The sequence below is a fragment of the Aristolochia californica genome, unplaced genomic scaffold (genome assembly GCF_029961685.1).
Source record: "Aristolochia californica isolate CCGP_79_NKW_82.1479 unplaced genomic scaffold, dmAriCali1.0.hap1 SCAF_12, whole genome shotgun sequence".
Taxonomy (NCBI): domain Eukaryota; kingdom Viridiplantae; phylum Streptophyta; class Magnoliopsida; order Piperales; family Aristolochiaceae; genus Aristolochia; species Aristolochia californica.
In genome coordinates, this window is record NW_027181793.1 from 20,845,741 (window position 1) to 20,857,812 (window position 12,072).

Genomic DNA, 12,072 nt, shown 5'->3' on the forward strand with positions numbered 1-12,072 from the left:
TGTTTATAAAAAAAACAACAAATGTGCTCAGAACAGGCCATCCATCTATTGATCCTCTCTACCCTTTTTGCAACTCAAAGGTCGAAATTGCTAGCCACATCCTGCTACAATGCTCTTTCTCGTGGAACATGTGGACTTCCATCCTGTGTAAGATGGGGCTGCAATTCTGTATGTCTGCAGATCTGATCTCCTTCAGCAAGTCAGTCATTGGTACTCCCCTTACTAGGCTTAGAAAGCTTATGATATTTGCTTGCATTGGTTTTAATCCGTAGGGGCTTTGGAATGAATGCAACCGCAAGTGTTTTGATGCTAGCAGTGAATCCGTGGTAAGAGTCGCTGATCGTGTGTCGGGCCAAATCTCAGCGTGGCTCCTTACCATGAAGCCTTTCTCCTCCTTTATGGGTTGCTCTATCTGCGATAATTGGAGCATCATGGCTAAGATACGGCTTGGAACCAAGGTCCTACTCATGAAGGAATGGACCCCTCCTGAACATGGTTTCAAGTTGAATTTTGATGGTTCCTCTCTTGGTAATTCTGGGATTGCTGGCTTTGGGGGAGTTATCTTGGATCACTCTGGAAATCAATGCTTCTCGTATGCTGGCCCGTTAGGCATTGTTGACTCAACGTCAGCTGAGCTCCAAGGCCTTCTCAATGGGCTTCGCGTTTTCAGAGACAACTGTAGTGGCCCTCTTCACATTGAAAGAGACTCAAAGGTGGTAATTGGTTGGTGCGAATTTGCATCTTCCCCTCTATGGCACCATTGGGGCTCTTTTTGGGAGATTCTTGAAATTGCCTCTCAATTCTCTTTTATTTGGTCTCACATTCCAAGATCTGCAAACTCGGCAGCAGATGTGCTTGCCAAGGCAGGAACAACCTTTCAATCTATTGTTGTTAGGGATTTACTCCTTTTGTCCTCTGTAATTTTCTTTGTTACTAAATACATCATTTAAAAAAGGGTATTTTTGACATTTTATATAACTAGTTTGAGAAGTGAAATTCTTAGAGCACTTTGGTCATTTCACATCAAAAGAGTGATGAAAGTAGGATGCTTTTTTGTCATTTCTTATGACATGCTGTATTTTTTTTTCTTTTGATGAATGGCGCATATATTTTAAGTGAAAGGTATGAAAGAATAGACCAACGGACACTTCCTTTATTTTATTTGAAAAACATTTAAAGTGCATGTCATTGTGATATTTTATTTATTTTATATAGCATGAATAAAAAGTAGATTCAAAGAATATTTTTGTTATTTATTTGAGGAGGATGAAAGAAGATCATTGGCTACAGTTATAGAATGTAGTGAGACCCTTTGCCCCCCTCGGCCTAGCATCCCCCCTCTGCTTCTAGTCTTTGAAAATCAATTTGATGTCTTTGGGCATCACTTATGAATGATGGTTTTGAGTATCTGTGTCCATAGTGGTTGTAGTACTGTCCTGGTACGGATCTTGGGTTGAGAAGGTTGCCCTAGCTATGACTTTCTCCACAAATGTCAAAGTGACTAGAGACCCTTTGATTTCTATGTTCAGATCATATCTGGTTGAACATGGGATTCTATCTGGGGATCTTAATCTGATACATGTTCTTATTGATGATGAAACTTTTGATACATGCTCCCTTATTTCTATTTTCGATAGAATCTGTCATAGGGAGAAGTGAAAACATGATGATATGGAAAACAAGCTCTTCTGGTCATATCTTCTCACCTTATTGTATGAGTATATTATGGCTTTGACCTCTCCATGCTAGCCTCAACTGTGTCCTAAGGTCATTTTGACCACCCTAAGGTGAACGACTTCATTTAGTGTGCAACAAAAGTTAGAATTCTCACCTTTAATTAACTTCTGTGGAGGGGAAACTTTGTTGAAGAGCAAACTTCCATGCTTACAATGACACTTTGAGATATTGATCATCTTGTCCTCCACTACCCTTAACTTGACAAGTTGGAAAACTTTTGTTTAGTTTTTTCGTGTATTTTTTTTTTTTAAAGAATGGTGAAAAGGCCAAAGCCTCACCAAGCAGATTACTTGACCAAGACAATGAGATATTGCTGATCAACCCATTCCTTAGCTAGATGATTGGCACCACCATTTGTAGATCTATTTATGTGACACATATTAGAAACAATTTAGACAATACTTTTTGCATGAGATTGCTGAAACACTTTTCTTTGCAAGTTGATTTTTGACTTTGCTGCCTCTTATCTTTCTTGAGCCTTCGTGAGCAGGCCGTTGCAATGCATTACAAAAGTATTGATTAAAACTTTAAGCTTTTGAGTATAATTGTGATTGTCGAGTGCATTTGGAAAGAAGTAGAACTTTTGACTATTTGAGTGGGTCAATTGGTAGTGTCAATGAGGTGACCCTGCATAGGATGTTGTTTGGGTGTAGCCAGTTTCCCTAGGGCTGCTTTTAAAGAGTATTGTGGGTTAACAATTAATTCCCAGGTATAGCATAGTTAATTCTATGGAGTTCTTTTTTCTCCTAGTGTTGCCTTGAGCTTCATTTTGATGACAACTCTTGTGGTGCCTTTGGCTTGCCGGGGCTGGTGGCATCATTGGGGATACTATGGGTGGTGTCTGCTTGGTTTTCCTTGTCCCTTTGGTTGTTGTTGTTAAAGAATGATCCCACATAGATAATTGGGAAATAAAGATCTTGGGTTTATTAGTTGGGAGAAAGACTTCCTAGTTTAGCTAGTCATTTTGGGATGGACCTTAAATCCAACTTCACTTGGTATTAGAGCAGGTGTTTGTATATGGACTTCCAGCCAAATTATCTACATCTAGAGTTACAGAGAAGGCCCATGCGTATTGGAGAGTGTTAAAGAATAGTCCCACATAGATAACTAAGTTAAAAAATCTTGAGTTTATTGGTTGGGAAAGAGGTTTCCGAACTTGGCGAGAGATCTTTGGATGAGCCTTGGACCAAAATTTCACAGTTGTGAGTCCAATGGGAGTCTGAATTGAGGACCCTTCTCTAGGGCCTTTGAAGTGAGATTGAACACTTCACTGTGAACCTCTTGGTAGTGGGGGACCTGGGAAGAAAGTCTCACTGTTGACCTTTTTTAATGCATTTCGATGTGATTAGGACATACACGACTCCTTTATGATCTGTTGGGAATATACTCCAAGAAGCTTTAATAGCTTGGCTGATTCTATGTCTAAAAGTGGACTCCCAACCCATGTTGTAGGAACTACTCTTCCTTATGATTGAGGCTTCTAAATCTTTTCCTCTGTATTTTATCATTTCCCTCATTTGGGCTGCTTGCATTGTATTCTCTTGTAGCACTATCTGTGGGGAGCTCTCTTAATGAAATGCTCATTGGATATTCAAAATCCATTGTCCGCTGTATGCCACTTTGCAACAACCGAAGGACAAGAACATGATTTGATAAAGAGATGGGTGATTCATTTGTTATAGGATAAAGAAGGGAAAAAATGTGAACTGTCCAACTAATTGTGCTTCCCTCTTCTTCTCTAGTTTTTCTTCTCTCGCATCCTGGAAAGCAAGAAATGGAATCACAGTAGGATGAAAATATTGAGGCAAAAGAGTCAGATTCTGATGGAAGAGTATGAAAAGAGAAGGACTGATACAAAGTGGGGTTTGCATTGGTGAAAAGAAAAAGAGGAGCAATCAAACTGAATGGCCTGGGTTGCTGTTGAAAAGAAAAGAAAAAGGTGAAAGAACCATAGGCAAGGGGATGCTTTGGTTGTAAGGGAGGAGATAAAAGATGTGATAAGGGGATGCAACCCTAAAAGATGCTTAGGACAAAAGAAAAACCAGCCATGATATGGTTTTGGTTGGACGCAATGCAGCTTTGAGAAGTTGAAGCTACAAGTGACCCTCCTTGCCTCCAACTTGTGTCAAACGTTTTGTAGATGTTCTAGATAGACTCTTTGGTGTTTTAGGAAATCAATAACACTTTCTAAGTAATAATATTTTGAGTTTCATCTTAGCAAATGCTGATCTTCTTGAACCCTTGTTAGAGACCTGGTATGCTGAAACTTCAGGCCTTTTCTTCTTTTGTTCACTTTCTTCAAATTCTTTAAAATGTAGGAAGGTTTTCTTTTATGTACTCTGCATCTGATTTGCAAGTTTCTCTCTCATTTTTTTGTCCTCTTGTTTACTCTAGTAGTTTGCTTTATAAGTAGTTTCAAATGCACTTGAAAATGTTATTCGTCTTTTGTGAGATCAACATACTTTCTTCCCAAATCTTGTTTAATTATTTTTTCAAAACACCAGCAAGTTTTTTTCTTAGGAGCTTTACATGGGCCCTCATAGATTTGTATTGTTAGGTTCATACTTTAGTTGCTTTACCATTGTAGCATGGAGGTAGTCCTTTGTCAAAGCATGTTGTCTAAGTATCTACTGTAAGCAGAGTAAACATAATAAAGTGGGCTGGAAAAGCTAGACCCTGTTTAGCCCTTTGATTGGCATTCCTTGGCCATTGGTTTAGTGGTTTCTTTATAGTGTACAGAAGTTCAGGTTGAGAATTGTATCAGCCCATGGTGTCCAAGAACCTGAACCACATTTTTTGCGAGGTTGATGAGCCTCCAATTGCTCCTAACAATCTTTGAGTGAATGTAATGTTCTTTATACAATGCAAAGGTCCCATCTTATTTGAACTTAATTATTTCAAACTAGTCATCAGTGCTTCCTGTTGTAAAGTAATATCTAAAACCCTGTTTTTTGACAGGATGGTCGGATATAAAACCATTAGCAGCAGAACTGAATGTGGACTTCTTAGTCTTTTCTTATTTCATTTTATTTTTTCTGGATGGAATTTTTTCTTGTTCTTGTCGATTTGAATTCACCTGTTAATTTGGCTTCAAATCGCTTGAATATATGTGGGATTTGAAAAAACAAAACTTTCAAAGAAAAAAAAATACCAAAAAAGGTAGTCAGCACCCAAAATGTAAGTGTAATGTGAGGTGGAAGTAAATATTTTTAATTTTTTTTCTTCTCATTCCGTAGGACCTGTAAAAGCACTTTAAATAATTTTTGTTTCTTTGAGCAGGTTGCTCAGTAAATATTCTTGTTTGGTTTTATTCTCAATTCATAGTGTTTGCAGAAGCCTTTGAAAGCGATTCTTGTTTCTTTGAGCAAGTTGCTCCTGTTTATCATTTTACTGTTTTAAGCTAAATTCGTTTCAAATCATTCTGCTTAATAATATGGTTCAATGAGGTCAACTGATTTTGGTTCTGCAGAGAAATTTTGTTGAAAGCATGGCTGGATATTCCATAGTCTGCTACCTTCTACAGGTAAGCTAGTGTTTCTCTTTTAGCTTCTACTTTGTTCTACCATGTGTACGTTTAATGCCTACTTTTTCAATTTAAAATTTTTAATTGTTTTTATTTTTCGATCTTTCTTTTTTTTTATTTATGCCAACCTCCCTTCCGTATTCTCATGCATTTCTTTGGGAAAAAAAATCTGCATACCATGTCACTGACACTTGTGACTTATCAGGCTATACATATGGGTTTTAAGAGGCCAATATTGTGGATTGGCACGGGGTGTTTCTAGTATGAGGTATTGAGTTCCAAGTCCCACTATGGTATGTGGTGCAACATTTTAAAAGAAAAAAAAGCCAATAGTTCTTTGGGTGTATCAGCAGATAGAGATCAGTTTTTGATGTACCCAATATGGCACCCGAAATAGATATGGTAAACCTTGCTGCAAACGTTTTTCATCATTCACACTGGCATCCTAGTCCTGCCTGAATATGCTATTTTTGGATTTGTACAAGTTATTTTTGTGGTCATCTCCCTGTGGCAAGTGCGTGAAAATTTGGGTTTATGCTTTCAAATGTGGGTTACAAGTTTGTTAATAATTGTTTCTCACTGCTAACAATAACAGTGTTTTTGTGGTTGTTGGTCTAGATTAAGGATCGACATAATGGAAATCTATTGATGGATGAAGAAGGGCATATCATTCATATTGATTTTGGGTTTATGCTTTCAAATTCGCCTGGAGGTGTAAATTTTGAAAGTGCTCCATTTAAACTGACTCGTGAGCTTCTTGAGGTCAGATACCATCTTTCCAGATGTTGTTTTGTCTCAATGTTTACTAAATATTTTTTTGAGGGTTCAGGTTTCAGAGGCTGACCCTTGCAAATGTTACATGCCAGGTGATGGATTCTGATGCAGAGGGTGTTCCAAGCGAGTTTTTTGACTATTTTAAAGTATTAAAATTGACCTTGTTACCATTCAAATGACAAGCTTTCTCATGGTTTAAACTATCCAATTTGAAGCTGAATGTACATTTTGCTTTAAATGTTCATCTCAGGTGTTATGTATACAAGGCTTTCTGACCTGCCGTAAACATGCTGAACGTATCATACTTCTTGTTGAGATGCTGCAGGTAATGTTTATTGATCTTTTGGATCCATAAAGTTTCTATAATCTTGCAATCTTAAGTTGTGGTCTACTTTTGAGTACAGCCACAAGTTTGTGGTATTTCTAAATTTGGTCTTATATATTGAGATCTTTGGGGAGATATTGGCTTGCCATTAGTATGCTATTAATGGCAAACTTAGAGGCAAGTGAGCCTTCCTCTGATCGGAAAGTGAGAGCCGAAGGGCCAATCTCTCGTGGTTGGTTTCAGGAGGGAAGGGAAATTTTTGGGGGGGCATTTCTCACTGCCCATTCTGTTGGGCTTCTGTTGGCTGTATTGGGATTTGATCATATGATATATGTAAGCTTATGGCTATATTTAGAGTTACGTAAAACTTAAGAGTCGTGTTTGGAAGATTACCCAGAATTACAACATTTCCTTGTTGGATTTTTTCTCCTACTGTCTACTACATTGATTGGTTATAGTTTAGTAGGATTGATTCATTGCATCCGTGCTTGAATGAGTCTTGTCTGACTGGGGTGCATTTATACAGTTTCATTCTTCTCAATTTAACTTGTCTTTAGGATTCTGGGTTCCCTTGCTTCAAGGGTGGTCCACGGACAATCCAAAATTTGAGGAAACGATTCCATCTAAGCTTAACCGAAGAGGTAATCTTTCTGTGAACATCATTTTGTTTTCTCTTTTGGCTTGTGTATCTGTTCATGATTTTTTGCTGAAGTTATCAATTATTTCAAGCAGCAATGTGTTTCCTTGGTGCTCTCATTGATCAGTAGCAGCTTAGATGCATGGCGGACACGACAGTATGATTATTATCAACGGGTTCTTAATGGGATTTTGTGACCTGTCAGCTATTACTAGTTGGAATTGGTTTTCACCATTCATTTGGTTTTCTTCAATTGGCCAACCAAGTGAAAGCTGCATTGGCATGTGAAACCTTCAATGCCTGAGCAGTGAGCTGGGCATTTCATTGGAAGCTTCGAGAAATGGGGGCCGCAACTGGCTGGCTGTTTGCCAGTCTGGTTTTTGTAGCCAAAGAGCTGATGAAGCCAGACACGTCTTAGTGTGATGTATGATGTGAGCTCAGAATTTTGGGGCAGCTATGCTTGGCCATTGTGAATAGGAGTATTTCTGTGGAGGGTCGAGTTTCATGGCCCATCTGCATCTGATACGTAGAACTGTACAGAAGGTGATTTGATATGGATACAGAAACTATAAAAAAGATGTCTTGCCTATCATACCCCTACACATGGGTATGAGCATCCCAAACTGAAGAAATTTTGGTGTGCACAAGATTGTTTTGCAAAACAGAACAAGTTATTAAGTTCAAGGTTGTGAAGACTTCAAAATCATTTGTACATCTTCCTCAGTGCCACTTTTAAGTGGATTGTTGGATTATTTCCTCTGGAATCAGCTGCTGTCGATGCTTCTCAACCTTATGGGCATGATTCTTTTAAACACGTAGACCTCTGTTTTTTCCCTTTCTTTTGCTTAGCATACAATGTATATTATTTAGTTGATCATATTTCTTGTATAAGATGATTTTTTCAATTTGTTCATCATTTAGAATCTGACATAATTGGAAGCGAGTTACAGGAAACAAATTCGGAGATGGTTTTTGTCTTTTGGCAGTTTGAAGCTTTTGTCTACTTTGGCTTGATCTTATATAAAATCTCAAAATGCCCTTTCAAGCTCGTCTCCTCCGTTATGCAGTAGCATGACAAAGCCTCTGGTTAGGTAACCTCTTGTAGACTTCATGAAATGGGAGGAAACGATAAAACAATAATCTTGAACTTCATAAAATGGAAGAGAATAAAATAAGATAGGACTATTCATTACGACGTGATCTGTTTTCTTTAGTTTTGGTAATCAACTAGAAGAGTCGAGACAGATGGGAAGGTAAGCAAACTGACCAATGGAAAACTCAAAATCATTCAAGAAACTTCATGCAGATACCTTAAGTCCTAACTTCCCTTACTGATGCTCCCACCAACTAGCTCTCCCATCCTTTAAGAAGGCAGCCGTGCTACCTCTGTTCTCACCAATGAATTTGCATCACTAGTAGCTAGTAGCAGCCATCACTTTTTGATCCCCCTCAGTAGCTTTTCATTAAAAGATGTCTTCTTCTTACCAATTATTTCTGATTTCCTTCCTGATTTCTCTGTCAATGTCGAGCATGAGTGTGAGAACTGTAGCTCGACATCTTCTTGAAACTAGTGAGGAGCCTACCTTGCCGGAAGTTCCTGAACTTCCCAAACCTGAGTTGCCCAAAGTTGAAGTCCCAAAGCTACCGGAATTCCCAGAGTTGCCAAAGCCTGAATTGCCAAAGTTTGAAGTTCCCAAGCTGCCTGAGCTGCCAAAGTTCGAAGTCCCGAAGTTGCCTGAGCTGCCAAAGTTTGAAGTTCCAAAGTTGCCTGAGCTGCCGAAACCTGAATTGCCAAAATTCGAAGTCCCAAAGCTGCCGGAGCTGCCAAAGATTGAAGTCCCAGAGTTGCCTCATGAATTGCCAAAGCCTGAGTTACCTGAGATCCCTGAAATTCCAAAAGAAGTCCCTTCAACCACAAGCCCATGAAACACTCAACACAATAGAAGCCACTGAAGCTGGCTGCTCGTCTGGTTTTAGTACACTTGGGAATGATTTCAAGTTGAAGAGTGAAGGCTACCAGCAGCTAAAATAAGATCTTCTTCTCCTATGTGTGGGCATTTATGTGTTTGTCGAGTCTCTTCCTTCTTGTTTTTTCTAATTGCTTCTTACCAAATGAGAGATACTTGTTGACGATTTGGGACATGATATATTTGTATCCACTTTGTTCTCTTGAATGATTAATATTTTCTGTTTGTGGGAAGTTCCAGTATTGCTCATGGAAGAAACATAATTTCAGAATAACAATGGAAATAGTAGGAAGATGAATGCTTAACATTAAACGAACACTTTTGACGATGTGGTATAGTGGCATTAAGAGAAGTCCACACAAAAGTTTATTAAGGCGGTACAGCCAGTTGAGGACTTGTGCTTAAGAGTACCCACTGGCTTGATTGTTAGGTTAGAGTACCAAAGTTGAAGTCCCAGAGCTTAAAGGTGCATTTTGAGGTTTTATAAAAGATTAATTTCTAAGCTATGCTATGTACAGAGGTACTTTGGAATGTCTTGACTCCTAATCTTGACTTTGGAATGTCTACTGTACACATTTTGTTTTTCAAAGACTGGCCTCCATTAAACAAGTTGTTTCGAGTTTGAATTGCCTGAGAAATTATTGCCTTAATGCATTTTTTGTCATTCACTAAGGAATGAATTTAGCACAAGAGTTTTGAAGCAAAAAAAATAGTAAAAAAATGGTAGTATTATTAACTTGGACCTAGTTGGGTCAACCATGCTTTGTCTATTGTTAAGATTACACATATATAAGATCCAAAGCAGGGTCTAAACTTAGTTGATTTGGCTGGGTTTGCAAATTTGAACTAGTGAACTAATGACTTGGACGCCCTTATTGCCATTGATGGTAGGGAGAGAAGGGGCTTACTCCAACAACACGAAAGAGGGGCTCCTCGTGTTCATCTTCATTGAAGTCATCGGTTATCATACCCGATTGACCTAGGTTCAATTTGACTCAAAGAGGTGATTGAGTTCAATTTAATTCAGGTCAATTGGCATTGGCTTCTCTCCATGTTAAGGACATGTGTTTGTTAAGAATTAGACGCCTTAATTCAATACTAATGAGAGCAATAATAATCGCAAAAGAAGGAATAATCAAATATGAAAAACACAAGATTTATACAGGTTCGCTTCAAGGTGAGACTACGTTATGTCTTCCACCATCGATGTAATAACTCACTATAATGATGAAGTAGTTTACAAGAGAAATAACCTTTTTCTCCAGCAACACTGGATCGTCGATGATAACCCTAATAGCGTCACCCCTAAATATAAAGAGAAAACTAGGGAAATCGAAATACAAATGTGAAATCCCCAAACTACCCTTAATGAAACAACAATTTATATATTGAAGTCTCACCAAGAGAAAAATTACTGCTTTGGTGATACAATGTTGTGAATGCCTCCTAAAACCTCATATCCCCAAGATAAAGGCCTCAAGTGTTTTTGGATGTCGCCCTACTGACACTCTAATAGATACAAACGTGAAATTATGTGTAGGCTCTGATGAATATGTTGATATGAGCAAATACCAAAGGCTGGTCGGAAAACTAATTTATCTTAGAGTGACTAGACTAGATATCTCATTTGCAGATAGTGTTGTCAGCCAATACATACACAAAGCTCATATTTCTCACTGGTAGGCACTAGAAAGAATCCTCATATACTTGAAGAAGGCTTATGGACAAGAGCTTTTATTTAAGTGCCATGATCATCTCAATGTTGAAAGCTTTGCTGACGTAGATAGGGTTGGATCTCTTGATGACAGAAAATCGACCTCGGGGTATTGTACCCTAGTCGGAGGCAGCCTTATGACATGGAAAATTAAAAAATAAAATATAGTGGGAAGATCCAGTGTCGAGGTAGAATATCAAGCTATGGCACATGCGGTAAGTGAATTTCTATGGATCAAATCCCTCCTAACATAAATGAGATTTAACAAAAAATGCCCCGAATGAACTCCACTATGATAGTCAAGCTCTAATTCACATTGCTTCCAAGCCAATCTTTCATGAAAGAACTAAGTATATCGAAGTTGACTATTACTTTGTTAGACAGAACTTGCGAGCAGACATTATAAGTCTCAAACATGTTTCATCTGACAACCAACTTGCGGATATACTCACAAAATCAGTTAGCTAAAAAAATTTCTCCACTTTGAGCACCAAGTTGGGAATATATGATGTCTTCTCACCACCAACTCTAGGGAAAGTATTAGAAGAATTATAAGTCTCAAACATATTTCATCTGACAACCAACTTGCGGATATACACAAAATCAGTTAGCTCTAAAATTCTCTCCACTATGAGCACCAAACTGAGAATATATGATGTCTTCTCACCACCAACTCTAGGGAAATTATTAGAAGACACCCATGTGAAGAGTGGTACAACTAGTAAAAAGGAAGAACTCCTCACCAACATCTAGAGGAGGCAAAAGAGGTAAATAGAGTGATCTTCATTAGGATGGCTTAAGGGTGTAATTATGTAAGATGAGGTATGTCCACTTATGTCTTTTCTTTCATAAAGCTTGTAGCCCTAAGGGCATTGTAGTCATTGTAAACCTCCTCTCACAACTATAAATAAGAGCCTCAAGGCATGAGGTAGAGCATCAAACCTCTCCTCTTCTCAAATTCGTCCCTAGCTTATTCTCTCTTATCCCAAGTGCTTTCTCTCTCTTTCTCAACCAATCTTCCCTGTCTTCCTCTTCTATTCTTCTCTCTTCTTCCTTTCTTATCTTCTTCTTCCTCCTCACTTTCTCCACCACCTTGATCGAGACATTCTACTACATAATCCTAAATTCCGCAAAAGTGTTATTTGTTCAATATGATATTGGAAAAGGAAGGAGTTTTTGAAGTTCCTCTATGAAGATAGCAGAAATAAGAGGATGTAATAGGAAGAAACCATGTTAATTTGTTTGTATTATAATCATTATACTATGAATTTATGTAATTATCTTTTTATGTTTTGATTTCACTTGTTGACCATGAGAAAAATTGTTTTTGTGTTATATATGAATTTTTAGTTGAATATGTAAATTTTTATGTTGGTATTGATTAATATTTTATCA

At 38.0% G+C, this 12,072-nt stretch overlaps 2 protein-coding genes across 2 annotated transcripts in view; both read left to right on the top strand.

Moving 5' to 3' along the window:
• Nucleotides 1–7,983, top strand: part of LOC137945667 (phosphatidylinositol 4-kinase beta 1-like) — a 33,156-nt gene extending 25,173 nt beyond the window's left edge. The window contains exons 11-16 of the mRNA XM_068791632.1: nt 5,207–5,260; nt 5,879–6,022; nt 6,127–6,180; nt 6,285–6,359; nt 6,917–7,000; nt 7,092–7,983. Coding sequence (XP_068647733.1) covers nt 5,207–5,260; nt 5,879–6,022; nt 6,127–6,180; nt 6,285–6,359; nt 6,917–7,000; nt 7,092–7,193 — 513 coding nt within the window. The 3' untranslated portion in view covers nt 7,194–7,983. The remainder of the gene's footprint in view (nt 1–5,206; nt 5,261–5,878; nt 6,023–6,126; nt 6,181–6,284; nt 6,360–6,916; nt 7,001–7,091) is intronic.
• A 543-nt stretch (nt 7,984–8,526) lies between these two features.
• On the top strand, nt 8,527–8,922 carry LOC137946686 (protein PELPK1-like). The gene has a single exon (XM_068793007.1). It carries the CDS (start codon nt 8,527–8,529, stop codon nt 8,920–8,922), a length of 396 nt encoding a protein of 131 aa, XP_068649108.1.
• The last annotated feature ends 3,150 nt before the right edge of the window (nt 8,923–12,072 follow it).